This window comes from Lepidochelys kempii, chromosome 1 (genome assembly GCF_965140265.1).
Source record: "Lepidochelys kempii isolate rLepKem1 chromosome 1, rLepKem1.hap2, whole genome shotgun sequence".
NCBI lineage: Eukaryota > Metazoa > Chordata > Testudines > Cheloniidae > Lepidochelys > Lepidochelys kempii.
The window spans coordinates 146,731,423-146,754,676 of record NC_133256.1 but is presented as its reverse complement, the minus strand read 5'-3'; the positions used below and the strand labels follow the sequence as shown (position 1 = coordinate 146,754,676).

The 23,254-nt window shown below is 40.1% G+C and overlaps 1 protein-coding gene across 14 annotated transcripts in view; it reads left to right on the top strand.

The window, feature by feature from the left end:
- Window positions 1–23,254, top strand: part of DMD (dystrophin) — a 1,926,267-nt gene that overhangs the window by 1,856,827 nt on the left and 46,186 nt on the right. For all 14 annotated transcript variants that reach the window (XM_073357918.1, XM_073357881.1, XM_073357898.1 and 11 more), the window contains 4 exons: window positions 3,772–3,973; window positions 9,515–9,600; window positions 12,155–12,312; window positions 22,698–22,864. In XM_073357918.1, coding sequence (XP_073214019.1) covers window positions 3,772–3,973; window positions 9,515–9,600; window positions 12,155–12,312; window positions 22,698–22,864 — 613 coding nt within the window. The remainder of the gene's footprint in view (window positions 1–3,771; window positions 3,974–9,514; window positions 9,601–12,154; window positions 12,313–22,697; window positions 22,865–23,254) is intronic.

Below are 23,254 nucleotides of genomic sequence, written 5' to 3'. Positions count from 1 at the left end.
TTGGGTTTTAATTGATTAAGTTAAGACCAGTGCAAACCCCCAGGTAGGGACACACAAATTGATTTACAACTCTTTTGTATCTGTTCAGTTGACTGCATTAAGCCACGTTATGGGGGTTATGTCTCAGGATATGACCATGCATGTGGGTCCATATTTTGGGAGGAGTCTGAGTCTTATATCTTGGAGGGAAAATGGACCTCCAGTACTTTTCCCACTAAGCTCCTGATGCCTTTGTGGGGCGAAGTCCAGGAGGAGTAGAAGTTGTCCTACAGCAGAGTCTGGTATCACACCACCCCATGTGTTATTAGATACCCATATATGATAGACTTCAAGACGAGACCGAAGGCTTGATAGATAAATAGAGCACATTTAAAGCATTTTAAGATTCTGCCACGTATTAGTGTTAAAAGCGTTCCCAAAATAGAATGACTCATGTTTATCTGTAATCACATGTATAATTGAGCTGCCACCCAAATGCTTGAAGGGTCCACTTAATTACCATTGATTCATTGTCACACAGGAACTGAGCATGCAACCTAAAGCTAAAGTTAAAGGTGTTGTGAATGCAGTGCTGCATTTCGAATTTGACTAATAAATTGTTACTAGAGAGAAGCATCTTTCTATGATCCTTAGAGATGGGGCTGATAAATAGGCTGTTGTTGAACAAGACACACATCTTAGGATAGTTACCTTTTTACATATCCCTAAATGAGATACAGTCTCCACAATAAAAATGCTTTATATTTTTAAAAAAATTAAATGTATTCACTCCGTAAGCTAAACCTTTTAGTATGGCAGTAGGGTCATGTATATATCATTACATACTTTTTCTTTGCTTTAGGATTTGGGTACATGAGGCACATAAGCTAAGATTTTCAGATGTCCTTAAGGGGTTTAGGAGCACAAGTTCCTTTGATTTTTTTCAATGAGATTTGTATTCTGAAATTCCATAAGTACTACTGAAAATCCCATCCATATTGTATAACCCTTTGCAGATTATTCAGTGGCTGAGTCTGGAAGGCTAAAGTAGTGTCCTGTAGGACACAAAGAGCCAGATTCATTCTTGACGGAATTTAAAGTTGCATCAGAAGTGAATTTGGCCAATGTGACATTAAGCTATTGCTTCACTGTTAAAATCTGTTAAATTGTGAAGTATTGTTGCTTGTCAAAGCTCATTAAAAATCTTTATTTCAAAGAGAAGAAGCATGGTCTTGTGGTTAGGGCACTCACCTAGAACTTGGGAGATCTTGGTTCAGTTCCCAGTTCTGTCACCTAATTCCTATATGATCTTCACTTAGGGCTGGATTCTTCCAAACTTAATCACATTGAGTTATACCATACTCCGTGATTATCCTATTGAAATCAACTCAATGTGAGTAAAAGTGACAGGATTTGGCCTTCAGTCTGTCTGGTTTGCTTTCTTATCTGTGAAGTCAGTAAAACAATACTTCCACATTTCATGGAGGTGGTGTGGGGATAAAATATTTGTGAGGTGCTCAGATATTATGGCAGTGAGTGCAAATACAGATAGCCCTCATTATCTTGCTTTCTTGTATGATCCCCATTTCATTTTAAAATTCATCTCTCATAACACTGAAAATTGTTATCCTTTCAAGCTTAGAGGCAAAATACTTCCCTCAATCAGTTGGTACTGAACTGTTTTTGATCTTAGTGGGAGGTGCATTTTGAGATTAAGGGTAATAAGTAGAACAGTGTAAAGAACAGAAGTTCCATTTATTGAAGGATTTTGAATTTTCACTTCATTCTGTATCAGAACAAAACAGAAAATTTTCAAAACTCTCCAAAAAGAAAAAATTCTGTGAAAAAAAATTGTATGATTGAAACGCTTCGTTTTGACAAAATTGTTTCATTTTGGTTTTGACATATTTTATATGACATTGTTACAGAGAATACAAAAAAAAATTGACACAAGAAGTCAGTTTGATAGAACTACATATTCCAATGGAATATGGCACCTCTGAAATTTCTCCCATCATCTTTAGTAAGTGGTATTTTATTTGCTAAAAGTAATGATGTGATGGAAATAGATGGAAAACCTCAGTAAAGTTGGCATGTCCTAAAATGACATTATGTTCAATATGTTTTTAATCAAATACTGTCAACAGGAATATAAAAATTAAATTAAATGATTTCATGTTTTATATGCTCTGAATAAGACATTTTATTTATATGGCATCCAATAGTGTGGTAGGTCTTTTACAGACAATAAGAAATTATTCTGACTTTTACAATTTACAGTCTAAGGCCTTGTCCTGCAAAGCCTTAATGCAGTGGTTCTCAACTCACGGACCAATCAGCACACCGCTGTGGACCATGGGACACCCTCAGGGCCATACACAGTGATGAGCTGCCAAAATCTTAACAACGGGTTCCCTCCTCACCCCACGAGCGGGTCATTGTCCACCCCCACCCCCCGGGACTCCTGCCGCATCCAACCCCCCAGCGTTCCTTGATGCCCACCCCCCCAGGACCTCTGCCCCATCCACCGCCCTCCCCTGTCCCCTGACTGCCCCCAGAACCGGGCAGGAGGGTCTTGTAGACCATCATAGTGGGTGCCCACCCCACCCCTAAGAGCCAGAGGTACCTGCCAGGAGGCGAGGTGGGGAGTCCCGGAGGTTCTTACCTGGGGCAGCTCCCAGGAAGCATCCAGCAGGTCCCTCTGGCTCCTAGGGGTGGGGGAGTGTAGCTGGGGGGGAGCAGCCGCTCCCCCACTGATCACATCAAAAGTGGTGCCTTAGGCGCCGACTCCCTGGGTGCTCTGGGGCTGGAGCACCCACGGGGAAAATTGGTGGGTGCAGAGCACCCACCAGCAGCTCCCCACCCCGCGCCCGGCCCCAGCTCACCTTGCCTCCGCTCCGCCTCCTCCCCTGAAAGCACCGCCCTGCTCTGCTTCTCCGTGCCCCACCCCCCCCGGCTTCCCACGAATCAGTTGTTCGGCGGGAAGCTGGTGCAGGCTGAGAAGCAGGCAGCGGCTTCCTGCTCAGGCCCAGGGAGGCAGAGGTGATCTGAGGAGGGAGCGATTTCCCTGCACGCCACCCCCTCCCCCCCGGTTACTTGCTGCAGCGCAGACGGCCCTCCTCGCACCCCCCCCACCCCACCTCACCTGCGCATCCCTGGGCCTGAGCAGGAAGCTGGCAGCCTGCTTCTCGGCCTCCCCCAGCTTCCTGCGTGAACAGCTGATTCGCGGGGGGGGGGGAGGCGGAGAAGCAGAGCGGGATGGTGCATTCAGGGGAGGAGGCGGAGCTGAGGTGAGCTGGGCCTGGGGGTGGGGCGGGGAGCCGCCGGTGGGGCACCCATGGAGGTGGTGCCTAAGGCGCCACTTTTGGCCGGTTACATTTAGAAGCCCTTTTAGAACTGGTTGTCCCTCGCGGAACAACCGGTTCTAAAAGGACTTCTAAATTTAACAACCAGTTCTAGCGAACCGGTGTGAACCGGCTCCAGCTCACCACTGGCCATACAGATAGTGTGTGTATGTGTATATATATGTATATACATATATAGTGTGGATGGGGCCACATAGAGAGGTGCATATGCAGCCCACAATGGTAAATACTTTGAGAACCATTGACCTAATGCATGTTTGGGAGCCTGCAGGATTGGGGCATAAAAGGTTATTTTCAGACAAAGGGTTGGGGAAGGGATGAAAGCTTAAGAAAATTTTAATCAAAATATATTATTGTCGGGAAGGGGGGTTAATGCTTGAAATGACTGAGTGTTTTTTTGTTGTTGTTGTTATTTTACTTTAAACAGTGGATCTACTGAGTCTATCTGCTGCATGTGATGCCTTGGACCAGCACAACCTCAAACAGAATGACCAGTCGATGGATATCCTTCAGATCATTAACTGCTTGACCACCGTTTATGATCGATTGGAACAAGAGCACAATAACCTGGTCAACGTCCCTCTCTGTGTGGACATGTGCCTCAACTGGCTGTTGAATGTCTATGACACGTATGTGCAAGTAGTCTGAGTTTACTGTACTAAAAGGCTTTAATGACATTTGGGGGTAATGAGCTGTCTTCCTGGTTACAAAATGAGTGGCTTGAAGCTGGAAAGCTGGTGGTCATAGTGCAAGTTTAATAAAACTAATGGCTTACTGGTTGCACTTAGCTGAATCAATACAGCCCTGACTTAGGCTTGGAATCCTAAATTGTTTTATTAAGCTAAGAAGTGATATAGCTGGAGAACAGAACATTCTACTTTAAAATGGTCCGTGCATCTAGGGGTCATTTTTCAGAACTCCATCCCATCATTAAGTTACGACTCTGCAAGGCACTTTTGAATTTCCTTGTTAATACACCTTTATCTTTACTAATTAAGAGTATTATCAAAAAGCAACAGCATAATTTTCATTATATGTGTGCTCATGCTTGTGCAACTTCCAACAGTTAAGCCTATTCAGAGTGGCCCATTTTCTAGAGCTGTTAGTATGTAATCCTTGTTAGAGGCTGGAAAGGGGGCCACCTGTGGTGCAATATACTTGTGACTTTTAATAGTCAACAGATCTGAATGAATTTTCTTAGGTTAGTAATGTGGCTTCTAAAATTCAGGTTTAGCAAACAAAGGCCCCTTCAAATTAGAATTTAGATCTGCTGAGTCCACACTCCTGAATTTATAGAAGATGGGGTAGATTTACTTGGATAGTCTTACAGAAAATCTGTTCAATTTGCTGTTTTAATCAGCTGCCTCCTAGAGCTTGGACAACTCCTAAATTAACAATAATTAAATAAAACAGCCTAGTTTTGGATTATTGTTGGATTTACAGTAACAAACAGCTCTGCAAATTTGGCTGTCCAAGCCCTGACTTGCTTACTTAAGACTAGAAGTATCTATTAGGTATCCTTAAAGTCAGACACACACTCGCATGTCATGTGGCAAAATAAACCTCTGTAGATGAGAGAGTGTGCTTTTAATTTCATCAACGTTTTGGATTAAATTTAAAATAAAGAGCCATAGCCTGGGAATACTTCCATGCCCCAAGAATGTTTCTTTCATCAAGTTTTAATCCGTGTAATTACGCCCTATTGATTTCTGGATCAGAAACTGCAGATGTCTCCAAACCTCTTCCCACGGGGTGATTCTATAAATGGAGGGCTTCCTATTCTGACTTAATCCACAACTGCCATCGAGTTAATGTGGATAGTCATTCTGCCATGTTATATTATGTATTGTGATTGCACTAGATTTTTTGCTTTGTTCACAGGCAATAGAGAACAGGCCTATATTTAATATTTAGGTTAATTTTTTTTAAATCTACTTGAGTTTTCAGAAAACAAATATCTGATCCAGTTTGTATTTAGAGCTAAACATGAATAAAATCTGAATACAAATTACAATTCTTCCCAATCAAAAAATGTTTGATGTGTAGGCTGGGGCAATAAAATCATAGAAGATTAGGGTTAGAAGAGACCTCAGAAGGTCATCTAGTCCAACCCCCTGCTCAAAGCAGGACCAACCCCAACTAAATCATTGTAGCCAGGGCTTTGTAAAGGCTGGCCTTTAAAACCTCAAAGGATGGAGATTCCGCCATTTCCCTAGGTAACCCATTCCAGTGCTTCACCACCCTCCTCGTGAAATTGTGTTTCCTAATATCCAACCTAGACCTCCCCCACTGCAACTTGAGACCTTTACTCCTTATTCTGTCATCTGTCACCACAGAGAACAGCCTAGCTCCATCCTCTTTGGAACCCCCCTTCAGGTAGCTGAAGGCTGGTATCAAATCCCCCCTCACTCTTGTTTTCTGCAGACTAAATAAGCCCAGTTCCCTGGAAATGACCCACCTTGATTATCATACACATTGTAAGGAGAGTGATCACTTTAGATAAGCTATTACCAACAGGAGAGGGGAGGGGGGGAAAACCTGGATTTGTGCTGGAAATGGCGCACCTTGATTATCACACACATTGTAAGGAGAGTGATCACTTTAGATAAGCTATTACCAGCAGGAGAGTGGGTTGGGGGGAGAGAAGACCTTTTGTAGTGATAAACACCCATTTTTTCATGGTCTGTGTGTATAAAAACATCTTCTGTATTTTCCACAGTATGCATGCGATGAAGTGAGCTGTAGCTCACGAAAGCTTATGCTCAAATAAATTGGTTAGTCTCTAAGGTGCCACAAGTACTCCTTTTCTTTTTGCAAATACAGACTAACACTGCTGCTACTCTGAAACCCAGTTCCCTCAGCCTCTTCTCGTAAATCATGTGCCCCAGCCCCCAATCATTTTTGTTGCCCTCCGCTGGACTGTCTCCAATTTGTCCACATCCTTTCTGTAGTGGGGGGCACCAAACTGTACTCAATACTCCAGATGTGGCCTCACCAGAGCAGAATAGAGGGGAATAATCACTTCCCTCAATCTGCTGCCAGTGCTCCTACTAATGCATCCCAATATCCTGTTAGCATTCTTGTCAATAAGGTCACACTGTTGACTCGTATCCAGCTTCTCATCCACTGTAATCTACAGGACCTTTTCTGCAGAAGTGCTACTTAGCCGTGTCCCCAGCCTGTAGCAGTGCATGGGATTCTTCCGTCCTAAGTGCAGGACTTTGCACTTGTCCTTGTTGAACCTCATCAGATTTCTTTTGGCCCAATTCTTCAATTTGCCTAGGTCACTCTGGACCGTATCCCTAGTCTCCAGTGTATCTACCTCTTCCTGCAGCTTAGTGTCAAATCCTGCTTGCTTCTCCTCAAGGCTCTTTCTTGCTAAATTCAGTCTCATTATGTTTGTTTATTTCATTGAAACCTACGACATTGTAAAAAGAACAGGAGTACCTGTGGCACCTTAGAGACTAACAAATTTATTAGAGCATAAGATGTCAAGGGCTACAGCCCACTTCATCGGATGCATAGAATAGAACATACAGTAAGATATAGATATACAGATAAGTTGGAAGTTACCATACAAACTGTGGGAGGCTAATTAGTTAAGATGAGCTATTATCAGCAGGAGAAAAAAACTTTTGTCGTGATAATCAAGATGGCCCATTTAGACAGTTGATAAGAAGGTGTGAGAATACTTAATTTAAGGAAATACATTGTAAATTATAGTTTGTGCTGTTGAGGGAAGGGATGCTGGGGAAATAGATCATACAGGACTGGATGGAACATTGTAGGGACCCAGGGATGAGGGAAGTGCATGGCCTTTTACTGAAGTTTTGTGTTTGTGATACCCTGGATGAGCACAGAAAGAAGAGCCAAGGGTCAAATGTATTTAGCGTTACTGATTGGGTAAATAAACAAATCCCGCAATGATTTTCTTGAATTCATTCTCCTATTAGAGACTCTGTGGCATTTTAAAAAAAAAAAAGCCCTAATAATTTGCATTTATTATGCTTCCCAACTGTTATTTGTAAAGGTATTGATAACCGGAACACACTAGCAATGACTGGTCCAATTTGGGGTACAGCCTTGCAGCTATTCAATATGTTTCAAATTTGTTTTAATTGATCAGATATTCATACTCATTTGCTGTTACATGCTAAATTATCTGTTTGACTTGGGAGGCAGGGAGGAGGGCGTAGCCAACTGAACCAACTCATGCTTCATGTAAGTTCCTATTTAATATACCGCACAGGAAAAGCATCATGTTACATGCCTCTCCTGTATAATTTGCATGAGGCTGGTATTTATCTGCATGGGTTTCTGAGGGCACAAAGGATAATGAATTTGGAAAGGATTTGAGGAAGGGGAGGAAGTGCAAAGAAGAAAAGAATAAGAACACAATGTTCAAGTGACATAAGTGAATAACAGATGCTGATTTACAAATAGGAAAAGAATATTTTTAAAAATAAAAGTGGGATGTGCTGAGGGAACCAAATTCTGCTCTGTTACACCAATGTAAATCTGTAGTGTCTCTTCATTTCAGTGGAGTTTTTTTTACTAAGGTATTACACTTGTATGATAACAGAATTTGGACCAATGCATGTAAATGGCTGTTCTGCTGATCTTGACAGTATTACAGAGGAAATGTATTTATTGGCTGAACTGCTCGCATACTGTGCAGCACAGCATGGGGTGCCTTTTATAATTGCATGCATTAATATTGTTCTTATTTTCAGTGACAATGGTGAAAGTGGCACTTACAGACTGAAAATTATTGATAGACTTCTGCCTAAAGGAGTTGTTAGACATATGCTTATTGTATTGTACATATTTTGATCATTTGTTTGGGGGAGAGAGGTTGTTTTGTTTAAATATATCAAATTTGGGATATTAACTGGAATATTATTTTGTGTGGGCGTCAGCCAGTGAAAGTAAATTGAAATAAAACTGAGTTCTGAAGTAGGATTTCAAGCAGTGAAGTTGCATGGCACACAGTCATGGAGGATGTTGTAGATATAGAGAGGCTGCAGAGCACATGTGGATATGGGACAGGAGGATGATTACAGACCACATATGGTCAGGGGTGGGGCCCATACAGGCTCTTTAAAGTGAGTGGAAAGTGTTTGAATGTTACATCTTTGGTGTCACTGATGAATTGAGGCTAATGCTGACACTAATCAAAGACACATTTCAACCTCCCAGTGTTCCCAGTAGGAATGAAGTCAGGCTGTCCATAGGGAAGAGGGTGGCTCCTCATGCTGTTTGGGACCCCCATCTTCCCTAAAGACATCTTGACTTCACTTCCATTGTAAACAGTGGAAGGTAGTAGCCATATTAAAAGATGAAGTGTTTACTAAAGGCACTTTTAGCTTCACTCCCATTGATCACAAAAGGAAATGGCAGCCATTTTAAAAGAGGGCAATTCGTTGAATTTTCTGTATAAGAACATTTCTTTGTCAGCTCTTTCTGAAGCACTTTCAGTTATAAATAATAAAAGCGAAAAATAACCATTAATCGTTAAAGTCTTCAAATGTGGTGACATTCAGTCTATATGGGAAATTTGAAGAGTGCATGATTTGGTTATTAAATCATTTGGACTAGAAAAATAGACTGGCACAGGGTGTTAAATTTTTTACAGGGCCCATTTTAAAATTATTATTAACTCTCAAACTAATTAAAGGTTATGTACCGTGAATGTTCAGACTCGGTAAGTGTTGTAATTGTGGGGAGATACACTGTCATTGCATTCATGTTGAATCCCTGATTTAAGCGCAAAACGTAGCATTAACTACAGACCTACAACCAGTTACTTGTCTTGGAGCTGCTGATGAACGCTGTTTAACCAGTGTATTCCACAAGTCATGTATAAGTTACGCAAGAATTAATTTTTGTGAAGTAGTACAGAATCATAGAAATGTAGTGCTAGAACGGACCTGAAGAAGTTATCTAGTCTAGCCCTCTGTGCTGAGGCAGGACCAAGTAAACATAGAGCATCCCTGACATGTATTTGTCCAACCTGTTCTTTAAAATATCCAGCAATTATCGGGGCTCTAAGATTGGTGGTTAAGATTGTGTTTAATTTTAAAAGTTGCATTATTCTCCTAAATAAGACCTCAAATATGTGGATTATATTATCAATCAGTGTTTGTTTTTCTTATCATAATCATCAACAGGGGTCGAACAGGAAGGATCCGTGTCTTATCTTTTAAAACCGGTGTAGTTTCCCTGTGTAAAGCACATTTGGAAGATAAGTACAGATGTAAGTCATGTGTCTTAATTTATATTTTATTTCTTTTTAATTTATTTTATTTAAATTTTTTCCTATATATCATAGAAACACAAAAAATCAGGACAGAAAAGTCCTGTTAGGTCTTCTAATCCTTCAGTGAAGGATAGTTCTCTACAATGTATTTTAAGTGACTTGTCCAGTGTAGATTTCACCCCATTTCCCATGATAGATTAAAGTTTTTTCTACACTGGCCAGAAAAAAATCAATGACACCATATTAGGAAGAAGTAGGGTTTAACATGATTTGTCATAGAAAGGTACTAAAACTTTTTTCCCTGACCAGTATAGACAGGATCTAAATGACGAGATGACAAAGTACAAAAAGAAATGTTTCAGGAAAAATTATATTTAGAGCAACTTATGTTATAGCATGTTGAATAAAAATACAGTATCTTACGTCTGGTGTCTACAGTGAAATCATACTTGAAAAAATTATGTGCAACCACAGTTGCTATCCCTGGCTGAACAATAAAGATGTGCATATTCATGAAGAAGCTTTTTTTTCTTCTTTCATTTTACATGTGTGAGATAGAGGAAAAAGAGAGTGAGTGAGTAATTTAAAAATCAAAATTCTGCATGTTTTCAGTAGACCAAATCCTTATCTGGAAGAAATCAATTTGAAGCCAATACAAGTTTTACATGAATAATGAATGAGTATAAAGTGAGACCTGGACACTTTACTCATGTGAGTAACTTTATGCACATGGGTACCCCTGCTGAGTTCAATGGTAATACTCATATGTAGGCGTTTACAGGGTTGGAGCTTGAGCAAGAACTTTAGGATTTGACTCAAGATGTATTCTTAATCCAGCATCTTTTTGAAAATCAAGATTTTGAAAAATGTTACATTTTTTTAAACAGAGGAATATGGACCTATATTGAACCAACCTCCTCCTTCACTGTAGCGTTTAAAATATTTTGTAAAATTGGGTCAAATTAAAACATTTAAAATAAAATGTCAAAACTTTGATCTTTAGATGTTTCCCAGAAAAATGATACACTGTTAGGATTGCAAAAGTTAGAGATGGGAAATATCTAGCAAGATTAATTTATTCTCCTGCGAGTGCTGAATACTGTCTCTCCAAAAAAGGCTGCATCTGATTGATTGTAATGTGTAATCTTCCTTTAGGCATTGTAAATGCTTTAATAAGAGGGAAATGAAAGGATGTGCAGTTGGGGGTGAGAAGAAAGGAATCTTCTCCCTGGGGCTGTGGACTTGCTCCACCATTGCTCCATTTCCACTACCTGACGCTGCAGTAGCTCCTACTGTCCTCTCCACTTACCACAACAAGGAAAGCCATTCGGACAGAAACATCATAGCAGCTGATCTTTTGACTTTTCTCATTCCTTCTCGCTGATATGCTCTGGGAGTACCTGTAGAGCTGAGTTCTGCACAGGGAGTTTGCCGCCGACTTGTGCTGCAGAACAGTATTGGTTGTGCTGCCAGGGAAAGTCTCCAGGGCCAGGGAGGTGAAGGCAGGATTTGCCTTGAAATCATATATTGTGAGACCAGATATTGGAAGACTTATATGCTTATATACTTCTAATTAAAAGGAACCAAAAAGAAAAAAATCATTTGTCAAAACTGTGCTAGGAAACTAATCAATGCTATTGACATTCCTGTGTAATTGCACCCCCAGTGTAGAATAAAATATTAAGGAGGCCACAGCCATGAAAGCATATTATTACTACACTAGTGACATTTTTTACTCTTCGAAAAATAAGCAGAATTTATTCAGGTCATGAATTATCAACTGGGGGAGTACCAAATAAATATTTCAGTTGATCCTAACTTGATTTTTCTTGTTATTACAAACTTTAAAACCTCCTCAAAGCATTTGTAGTATAACTAATTCCCATCTAATTAAATTGTGCTTATGGTAGGATGATGATTCAGTCCGGTAAGGATTCCTTTTTGATAGTATTGCTATAATAGAACAGGGCTTAAAATGACATTTCACTTCAAAAACTAAAACTTAATATGATATTAACATTCCCAATGGGTGGTGGGGCTCTGTAACAGTGTAATGTTTCTCTTTCATTTAAAAAATCATCTTGAGTTCAGTATATTATGAAATATCAAAGTTAGGGAACTTTCTTGTTTTTCAAAGCAACTCATGATGTTGAAACAAAATCAGGTCCTCTAGGCTGTATGTTTAAAGCTGTTCAGACTATACGTACATTAATGTTTAAAAGATTTTGTGTATCAGAGACCCTGTACACGTGTTATGGAGGTATAGCTTGTGTTGGTTCTGAATATTATATAAATGCTGTGAGATTGTTATTTTAGAATGGTCCTTCTTGACAGATACAAGTCCATGATCTTATCGGACATTAGCACTGGGCTACTTATTTAACTGGTTAATAAACAGAGACGATAGCCAAATGGAGGCCCATTGAAAAGGGGCCACTCCCATAATGACACCGCACTTTTGAGCCTCTGAAAATAATTGCGTTTCTGTAATACTTCTGTAGTCCCGGTTGACATGTTCTGTCCCTAAAACTCTTCATTTTCGTCCCTCTAGACCTGTTCAAGCAGGTAGCAAGTTCCACTGGATTCTGTGACCAGCGCCGATTGGGCCTTCTCCTGCATGACTCCATCCAGATCCCACGACAGCTTGGCGAAGTTGCATCGTTTGGTGGCAGTAACATTGAACCTAGTGTTAGGAGCTGCTTCCAGTTTGTAAGCATTTGTGTGGTTTTTGTTTTCTAATGTTTTTCCCTATTATTGTTTTTATTTTTATTTAATTCCACCCTTTTTACGTTTCTGTCACTGAGAAGAAAAGTAAAATCCCTTGAGAATGAGAAACAGAAATGTAGGAGAAAGGATTGAATTCTAGGGATTGCTTAAAGAAATTTCATGTTAGTTTGCTAATCTGTTTAGTTGGCAAGGCATGTGGAGTAGGTAGTTTCTTCTTGGGGTCTGTCTACAATACAAATATAGAAATGTCAGGGGGGGAAATCCATTTCAGTGCGGTTATCCTGTCCTGGTTAATACATTGCTAAAAGGGGTAGTGTGGACAGGATCTAACCATATTACAACGGGGTCATATGGAAGTTTTTTATTTTATGTGAATTACTTTACCCATCCCTACTTGCCAGCACACATGCCTTTTTGTTATAAAATGATGTAGGTGCTCACCACTGGATCACAGCTATCACGAAGAACAACAGTTATTCTAAGGCCTGATCTATACCTAAAATTTAGGTCAATCTAGGGACATTGTTCAGGGCTGTGAAAAATTTCTCACACTGTGTGTTGTAATTAGGTTGACCTAACCCACGACTGTAGAGGCAGCTGGGTCAACATCAGAATTCTTCTGCTACTGCCTGTCAAGTGGGAGGATTTACTACACTGATGGAAAATCCCCTTCTCTCTCTATAGCAAGTGTCTACACTAGAACACTACAGCAGTGTAGCTTCAGTTGAGCCACTGTAGCACTTGTAATGTAGACATACATACTCTACCGCAGGGGTAGTCAATAGCCAGACCACAGGCCAAATCCGGATCCCCAGGCACTTTTGAACGGATCCCAAAATCTTTTTATTTACTTATTATCACTGTTATTTTTTATTATTGTCTCTGGCATCTGGACCTTGATTGTACCTCGACCAAGAAATATGGAGCTTGCCAAAAAATAATTGACACTCCCTGGCCTACCCCATGTACAGAATGTATAAATAACAATGAAAAACAGAGGTCTCCAGTAGAGCGGTAAGAATGGGTCAAATGAATGAACTGTGAAGAGTCAGCATTAGTATTGTTTCAGAGAGGTGACAAGCAGGCTTTCGGTTTGTTTCACTATTTGAAAGGATAATGCTGCTCTCCTTTTAGCAATTCTGTGACCGCTGCTGTGCTCTATATTGAAAAATGCACAGTGCAGTCCATATTCTTTTCTCAAATTCACAACTGATAAAACTTAAATCACACTTCTAATTTTGGGAGGAAAGTGGGATATTTATCCTTTATTCTTGCCAACAGTAAGATGCATACCTAAACATTTCCAGTTTCCTACATCAAAAGGTTAAAACACATCAGGAATGATAAAAGAAAGTGAGAAGAAGATTAGAGTAGATTATAGAAGAGAAGGCGAAATGCATGTTCTGCTGTGCTCATCAATGCATCTTCTACATAACAACAAATGAGTGGGTGACCTCATCCTCCCTTTCTTATCTCTCTTCTTACTGTCTCCAGGCGTTTTTACATGTTGCTCAAGTTAAACTATGTAGCAATCTACAGCAAGTTCTTTTTAATGAATAGTAATGGCAGTAAGTAGTCTTGAGTTATTGTATTTAAAAAACATACACAATTATAAAATGACCTGTGGTTTCCTGTTGTGATGGGTGGATTTTTAAAAATCCTTTGATTTTTTTATTGTCACTTCAGGTTTCAGGGGTGACTCACTTTTCCACAAGCTGACAATGTGGATCAGTTTAGTTCTAGAGGCTTTATATTTCCCCTTACCCACATTTTTTTTAACTTTTGTTCTTCTTGGTATTACCCAGCCCTCTCCTGAAAAGAGTCTCTGTGCTCTTGTGCTGTTGTGCTCTGTGCAAAAACTGCACCGTGAGCCATGTCCAAAAGATGCCATGGTAATAAACAAGGAATAAGAACATCGGTAGCTAGACAAGATCCTGTGGTAACCTTCAGGGGTTTGTAGGGGGGCTCTGTGTTGCGTTTTTAGGTTTTGTCAGACCAACACAGAATAATGTGACAGCAGCTCCATAGGATGCTGAAGGGGACGTGTAAATCTGCTCCCCATTCATTCAGGTCTCTATGGAGCCTGCCCCTTCCCTTCTCCCATGGAAACTACTGTAACATTCACAAAACTATTTTGAACAAAAGGTGGGGGATAGGAATTTTAATAAATTGTTTTTGTAAAAAGGACCCAGGCCTGTGGGTATACAGTAGAAAATGGATATATTTGTGACATGGAGGGGAACGCGTTTGAGGAAGATATTTGGCTGACCAAAGCAAGGTGTGACACTCAGCTGCATTTGTGTGTGTGTGTGTGTGTTTGGATATAATATGATAGCTTTGGAACACTGCATACAACCAATTCCAAAATTCCTGGGAATATTTAGCCATCAGTGGGCAGAACCCTGTTGAATCTGATACAAATCAAAACACTGAAAGAGCCTGATTCACAGGAAAATCAGGGCCCCCAGACTGCCCAGTGCTGCAGGCAGAGGAATCTTTCTGGTTCCCCCTACTGCTGCCTTCTCACATCAGAGGCAGGACCTTAACTTGGTGCCTGGAGAGATTGTAACCTCAACTCTAATAGTAAGAGAGCCTTAGGAGGGTTTGTAGTGTGGGAACTAGGGATCCAGGGAGGAGGGAAAGGGAGGTCAGAGTGCGTGGGAGGGGCAAGAATGGGGGTGAGGGCAAAATAGCAAGGACCTTAGGGATGGGGCAATGGTGGGGAAGTAGGGACCCAGATGGGGATGAGGGAGAGGAAGCAGGTCCCCAGAGAGGACAGGGGAGGGAGTTGGGGGGAAGGGGAGTGGATTTGCCAATGGGGAGGGGAAAGCAGGGTCTCTCAGGGACCCAGAAGGGGTGGGGGGCAAAGCAGAGACCTGTAAGGGAATGGGTGGAGGAGGATAATTGTGGTGCTGAGGGCAGCAAGGGCTCAGAAAGGGGGAAATGGGTGGATAGGCACGGAACCAGGGAATTGGAGTAAGGGAAGTAGAGATGGGGGGGAGGGGTTGAAAATGGGGCACCTGGGGACAGGAGAGGAAGTGGGTGGAAGATTGCCTGGAGACCCTGAAATAGACAGGGGTGAGAGGGTAGCACATACAACTTGTGGGTGGAATGACACTGCTGCACACTCCTTTCTCTCCTCCCTCCACCTTCTCCTTCTGGGATTTTCTTGAAGGGAAATAATTTAATATAGAAAAATAAATCAGGGGATGTGTGCTTTATGCACTGCTGTGTCCAAACGTTGTCTGATGTTAGGTCTTTCTTCATATGTTTCTTTTAAGGACTAAGAATTGTACTTCGGGGTTTATTTATTCTTCGTATTTATATATTTTAGTTACTTGTGCTGATCATAACCTAGTAATAACTTTCAGACACATCAGAAAGTCAGCAGCAAATGTGTACTTCAGAATTCACTCTCCCAACCTGCTTAGGTTAGGTGCTCTGGCAACAGCCTTGTCTGTCATGCACAGCAGCATGAAAATGTGATGTTTACTGTACCAGGAGATAACGGGGGAAATCTCCACCGGTTTTTGTTTGAAGTATAAGTCCTTGAGAATGGTGGGGGAGGGCAGTCTTGTTCTGTCAACATGCAAGTGTTCTCAGAACTGCTGTTTATAACAGCCTGTGCAAATGGTAATAAAATACTTACCATTCCCACAAGCACATTCTTTGTCCTAAAGAATGAGTTTTTTACTTTAGGCTGCTGCTTTCGTTTTATTTTTCTTCCCACCAGCTTGGAGGCTTGGTTGTGGGGTTTTTTTTTTTCCCCATCCTTTCTGAATAACAAAAGGAGGTGCTAATACTAACTGTGAAGAGCAAGGATGTTATGTAGAATATAATATATCCTCCCCAAACTAGAAAAATGTAATTATATTTTGAGGTGTTTTAAAGGCAAAAATCTTAACTGAGGTCAAAAAAACTTGATGAAAATGCTTGAGTCACAGTACATAAGGATTATCTGTAAGGGCCATGAAAAGTTGTGTGCATTTTTTCAGCATTGTATTGTGGTGGTGTGAGGGTACTATATTTCTCTTCTTTAGTAAACATGATAGATAAATGCTCTTGGGAGATAAGGCAGTGTTACAAGCTAAGAAAATTATGTTTGTTGTGTTCCCTTGGCAGGTGTGGTAAGCTTGGATGATCTTGCATTTAAAGGTACTTTACCTCTAGTTTTTGTTGAGCAAAAATTTAGTGTTTTCCATGTTGGGTTCATTTCTAAGGTAAAACTGAAAATATGCTATACAGAGCATGTCAGCCATAACAGTGCTGCTTTGAGGCCTGGCTTATCTTGTTTATTGGCCAAGGAAACCACAGCAGTATTTTTCTAGTGAATCATGCTGGAAAATTGCTAACATACTTTCCTTGGCCAGTATAGACAGGTCTAAGTGATAAAAATAAAAATTATGACATTATCATTTAGGTGTTACACACACCTTTCTTCCATGGGTTACTATGATGTTGAAACTAAGAAATGGGAGCAAAAGAAGAGCCGCAGGTCAGCAGGTTAGTTCAACTCAGTGTACGAAAATGTAGCTGCTGTTCCCCCAATACCCTTGTGAAGTGTGAAGGATGTTTGTTTCCTTATGCTGTAAAATTATTTAAGGATTTTTTTCCCCACTGAAATTGGATGTAGGGCAGGAGTTTTTATAAAGTTTTATGTTATCCACATGAAACAAGTAGGGGAGGACATACAACTAGATTATATCTAACATCAGATATACTATTCTATTCATACACATACAAAGAAAATAATTAACTTTCTACAGTCTACATTTGTTATGGATATATGTATAATGTATCGGTGAAAAAGAAAGACTGAGATATTTTTACAACTGTTTTAACTGTGTGCCCACTCCTGAAGTATGTACTCTGACAAACCGAAGCTGGAATAAGGGTTTATAAGCTCTTTGGGGTTTGGGCCATGTATTCCTCTGTGTCCGTGCCCTGCTCCTGATTGGGACCATAGACCACAATTGCAGTACAAAAAAGGAATAATAATAATAATGTCCAGGATGAATAACTGAAATATGATAAATATACAAACACCAGTAAAATCATTGTATCATCAATAGGTGCATCCTCTTTGTGCAGCTGGCCTATAGAGAACTAACAAATCCCTCTGCAAGCTGCTGTGCTATAAATGTCATAAAACTGCGCTCCCTCTGGTGTTCTTTTCGTAGAAAGTTGTGGGCCTGCTTGTATGGAACCAAAAACTTAATGAGTGGCTTTCAGAAGCAAACCTGAGCAGATCTAAAAGCAATCTTGTGTATGGAGGTTTGTTAAAATGGTAAGAGCAAGGCTGAGGAAAAGAAGAAGGATCTTGTTTTTTCAGTGATAATGAATGGAATGTTTGAGCCTTACCAGTAACGTCATCAGTTAGAATAATTTATTTCATTTATATCTGATGTGTCACTAACACCATGACTAGACTGGTTTAGTATAATGCAAGAGATCAAAGTCATCATCTTAGACACTCCAGGGGTTAAGAATGTCATAAGCAGTCTGTGTGGCAGAGCCTAGCTCATGTCGTGTCATTGTGATTGCCTTCTTATGTTTGACCGGGAAATAGCACTTGCCTTGGAAACTATGGAGCATTGATGCTTCTTGTCATCTTTATTTATCCCTTTTTAACACATCCAGGTGTGAGGAGGAAAGCTGGCTGCATAGGAAGGTATAAATGTAGTATTAAGCCATTGAGACCAGGAAAAAGGAATGATAATCTTAGCCAAAGAAAGCAGGATTGGATGTTGGAAGACATAGGTTCTATTCCTGGCTTTGTCACACACTTATTTTGTGTTTGTCACATTGGGCAAATCATGTAAATTTCATATCTGTTTCCTCATCTGAAAAATGGAGATAATATCTATCTACTGTCACAGGTTGCTATGAATGAAGCCTAATATAAGATCCTGGATGGAAGACACTATTAAGTGAATATTATTATTTTTAGAACTTATTTCCCAAATCGCAGCGTTATAGTAGGTAATATGTATGTGACTGAAAATATGTCTGATTCTGCCAGACAGCATGATACTACTTTGTACATTGAGAAATAAGGCAGTATTGTACAACACAGAAATACATTTGATCTGTCCTCAAATTGATACAGTATACATTTTAGAAAGCCAAAATGAGCAAAAGGGGAGGACGAGCTTAAATCTGGGGGGAGGGCAGTGGCAGAAATATTCAGCTCCCGATCATTGCATAAAGATGCAAAAAATTACCCTGCTCCCCCTCCTTTCAATTGTTTTTTGGCAAACAAATGCAGAAAAGCAGATGTCTGAAGTATAATGAATTTGAATATCCCTCCATAACAAATTGTTATTTGTAAGCTGGGAAAGGTTTTATGAATTTTGCTTTATGATTCACTCTGTTGTTACCATAAAAATTGGGAGTTCCATAGAAATGTGTTGAAGAAAAGAATCATTAATATTCCTTACAGCCTGCTCTTGTTACTTCTGATATGTTCTGTCTGAATGCAGACTTTTTCCCTTATGTAAAATCTTCAGCTGCTGCCTTTACTGGATTTAGAGGTTATTAAAGAAAATGTAATAGCAGCTCAGGGAACAGTCAAGAACTGTCTGTCCTATACTGTCTGACCCTGACCAGCTTTTCTCCATGTGGCTTTAAATCTTCATGTAATGTAATTCATAACCAGTTTTGAAACATTTTAATGCAGCTAATCTCCCAAAGCACAGGTTTTGTATGAGCTGTATACCAAATAGGTGGGTAGTCCACTTTTAGGACCATTAGCAATCAACAGTGACTGCAGATTTAAAATGGATTTTTGAATGTTACAGGAGGTGTTTCTTTAGAGCAACTTTTTTCCTGCAAACTTAAAGCAACTACAAAAGGATGGGCTAATGCTTTGGGTTGCTCATTTTTATTCTGTCTACAACACACACTGCAGCATTTCAATACAGAATTCATCTTTTTGTACTAGAAATAGCATTTTAAACAGATACTCCAGCAATACTTTGGAACACAGAGAATGTCTGGGATGAGCGTAGAGAGTATTGTCTAGTAGTTAGAGCATAAGTGGGAGTGATGACTCAGCAGTTCAGTTCTTGACCGACACTGACTCATTGAGTGACCTCAGGGGTAAGTCACTTGACCTCTCTGTGCTCCAATTACTCTATCTTAAAATGGGGACACAGTAATAATGGTTTGTGCCCCACCTCACAGGGATGTCAAATTAATTGATGTTTGTAAAGTGCTTTGAGATTCTTCAGTGAAAGACAATGTGCATCATTCTGAACATAGTCAGCAAATTATTGAATTAAAGCTGTGATTGTTACTGTGGTGGTTATACTTTTTCTATTGTGATGTCTTTTGTGTTCTCTTTGCTCCAGTGAGTGTTTTCTTTTAAAAATACTATAGCTAAGAAAAACGAAGGTCAGACAAAGTGGGTTTAATGCACAATCCATTGGATGTATTGCAGTGCATCAAACAAGATTATTCTAATTTCATACAAGAGATGTATAAAAAAATGAAACCTCTATTGTTTTCTAATATTATTACAATATTGGAAACCCATTTACACTGGGTTTTACAAAGCAGCCAGTGGAACCCTTACATTTTCTGACCATTTCCCAAATTAGCATAAAAATCCCAAGAAAAAAACAAACAAAGCCTTTATTCTAATTAATCCAACTGATGCAGTGTTTTAAGTCAAAGTTAAAGGAATGCATTATTCAGAGGATATTTTTGGGAAGAGTAAGTAGGATGTCACTCTGGGCACCTTTTGACTTCTTATTCCATCTCCAATTATTGACAGTTAATTAGGTGACCAAAGTTGTAAACAGTGTTAAAAAAACAAAGCAACTTGAGTTGTTTTTCCCCCTCCTCCTCTCTCTGCATCCCTGTATTTTTAACTAATTTAGAGGTTTTTCCCACCAAAATTTGTGTCACTGTTCCCTCTGTTAGCTGATCAGACTGGGCTGCTACTAAATTGAGAAGCATCAGGTGATATTGTAAAGATACTCTGAATCTTGAACAAAAGAGAGAAGCACTAGCACTGAAAGTTAATATTTATTATTGTTTAAATAAATTTATTTAATTATGTAGTGTGTGTTTGGTGCCACAAAATGAAGACAATGCTTGCTCTGTGGGCCTTTAAAATATAAAAGGCAGACACAACAGAGACGACAGGGATGTACTGGAAATCCCGAGTAGACAATAACTAGGGTTTGGAAATTTTTTAAAATTATAATTATTAGCTACTCACTCATTTCATTGGGAAGGATTTGAATGAATATCCAAACTACTGGGGATAACATCCACTATATAAGGGACACCATAGCGGGGGCGGGAGGAAACGCACAGAAACAGGATTGCTTGAAGGTGATTATTGGGACATCCAAGTTGGTATTCTTGGCAGAGTGGAGGAGATGAGACGACTAAACTCCCAATATGTAGTCCAAGTCAAAGTTGTGTAGGCCTTTAAGATAAGTACAAGAAATTTAAATATGATGTAGTGGGAAAGGGAAGTTTACAGAGGAATTCAAAGAGGTTGGGGAGTTACATTGTCAGTGTCAGATTCAAAAAGTCATTTTAATGGTTTACCTTTGGATGCACCAGGAAGGAAAAGCAATATGAGAATCAGGGAGGCTGAAGAGAAGAGTGGGTTGAAGTAATCAAGGCAGGAGATATCCAAGGCCTGGGCTGGCTTTAGCTGTGGGATCTTAGAACACAGGAAATCAATTATTTTTGGTCAAGGTCCAAATTTCTTGGTCAAGGTATAGTCAAGGTCCAAACTCCAAAGAAGAAAATACAGAAATAACAACAATGATAATAAAGAAATAAAAAGATTTTGCGGTCCATTCAAAAGTGTCCGGTGGTCCGCATTTGGCCCCTGGTCCACCTTTTGACTACCCCGTCTTAAAAAATGGGGCTGAACATTCAAAATGCTGTTGAGGAAGAAATCACAAAATGTGAGTATGTGCTGGACATACAGGAAACTTGAGAAGGGGCAGTGAAAGATGATTCTCATGTTGCAAGCCTGTGAGACAAAGAAGATGGTAATTTTGTCGATAGCTATTAAGAATGGGGAAAGCAGACAAGGGAAGGAGAAAAAAATAAATTCCTAATGGTGAAAAAATAAGAAACTCAGATTTAACTGTGGTAAACTTAAATTGTTGGCGAAATATCCAAGCAATGTCAGAAAGACAAACTAGATTGCAGGTCTCCATGCAGGAAGACGGGGAAAGAGTGCAGAATTAGATGTATGAGTAATCACTGTAAGAGATGGTAGTTAGAATCATGTAAGCAGATAAGATGTGAAAGGAAGAGAGACATCCAAGGGACCTATGAGACTTCTGCAAAAGAGGAATGGGGGAAAAAAGAATGAAGAAATATTGGAAAGATATGAAAAGAACCAGGAGAGGATAGTGTCATGAAATAGATATTCTGTGTTGTCATAGGCCCTGATCTAGTTACCTACTTAAGTACTCGATTTGATGGGACTACTTTTGCTTAACGTTAAGCACATATTTTAATGCTTTGCTGGACTAGGACCTGAAGTGGCAGAGAGGTCAAGAAAGATATGAATGGATTATGGACTCCAAGATTTGTCTAGCAATGGGGTCAAGTGAATAGGTGGAGGTGTTTGGATATAGAGAAGTGATCTCCGAATTTGTGTCAGGAGTTGAGAGAGAATATAGGGAATTTGAGGAAATCAGATGCTGGGAAGCGAAGAAAGTGTTCATGGTGGAGAAAAGGGACTTAGAGAGGTACTGAAAGGTAGTGATTAAGCTATAGGGTTTTTAATCTAGGACTCAGTGAGAGAGAAGAAGAGTTGTTTAGCCAAGAAGATGGCAGTACTGAAGGAGAAGTGGACAGATCTGGAGTGGAGGAAGATCATGTGGTCCTTGGATTTTCTCCAGTGGAGATCAGTGGCACAGGTCTAGGAATGGAGGAAGAGGATGTTGGGTATGAGCCAATGCTAGGGGTCGTTAGGAAGCATGATGTGATGGGAGAAAGGGACAAAAGAGGCACAGATGGAAGAATGAGTGGAGCTCAGAGAATCCTCTATATATAGCCGGTAAAGGAGACGAGAAGAGTGATGAGAGCACAGAGATGTCAATGGATTGGAGCTCATAAATGTGCCACAGAAAAGTTAGAGATGTTAAAGGGAATGAAGTGGAGTTCAGAATGAGGTAACACATTATTCAGGAAACTGAGCAGTGCCTCTTGAGAAGAAGATCCTGGAAGTGGCATTTAGGGTTGGTGCATGGGAGAGTTGTCCAAGATTGAAGGCTCAGTGACGAGGTAAGGGGTGAGGAGGCAGGAAGCTGGTGGGTTGGACAGGAAGTCATCAGGACGCTGTTCTTTGCTAAGTCCTTGTCTTTATTCACCCTTTCTCACAGGCCAATAACAAGCCAGAAATTGAAGCAGCCCTGTTCTTGGATTGGATGAGGCTGGAACCACAGTCCATGGTATGGCTGCCAGTGTTGCACAGGGTGGCTGCTGCTGAAACTGCCAAACACCAAGCTAAGTGTAACATCTGTAAGGAGTGTCCCATTATTGGATTCAGGTACAAAATAATACCCCTTCTGCTACAATACTTACAGCTGCTTAGCATGCTAAGATGTATATCTCTTACCCAGAAGAAAATGTTTCTGTTTTTATTCCTTTGATTTAGCAAATATAAAAAATAAACAAAAAAGCAAGTACTGCTATCCTACAGGGAGAACTATATCCATGAATTGAGCACAACAGTATTGAGTGGGGGGAGACAATTCAAATCAAATGCTTCTTTTCCTGTCAGTCCTGCTCCTCCCCTACCAAAGGACTGGTGGATTGTCCTAGTAACTATAGAATTTACTTTATATTCCATCTATTCTGTAAACATGATTATGTTTTCTGGATTGGATCCTAATGAATTGCTTTCCATGATGATATAAAAGCATGCAAATGAACAGAA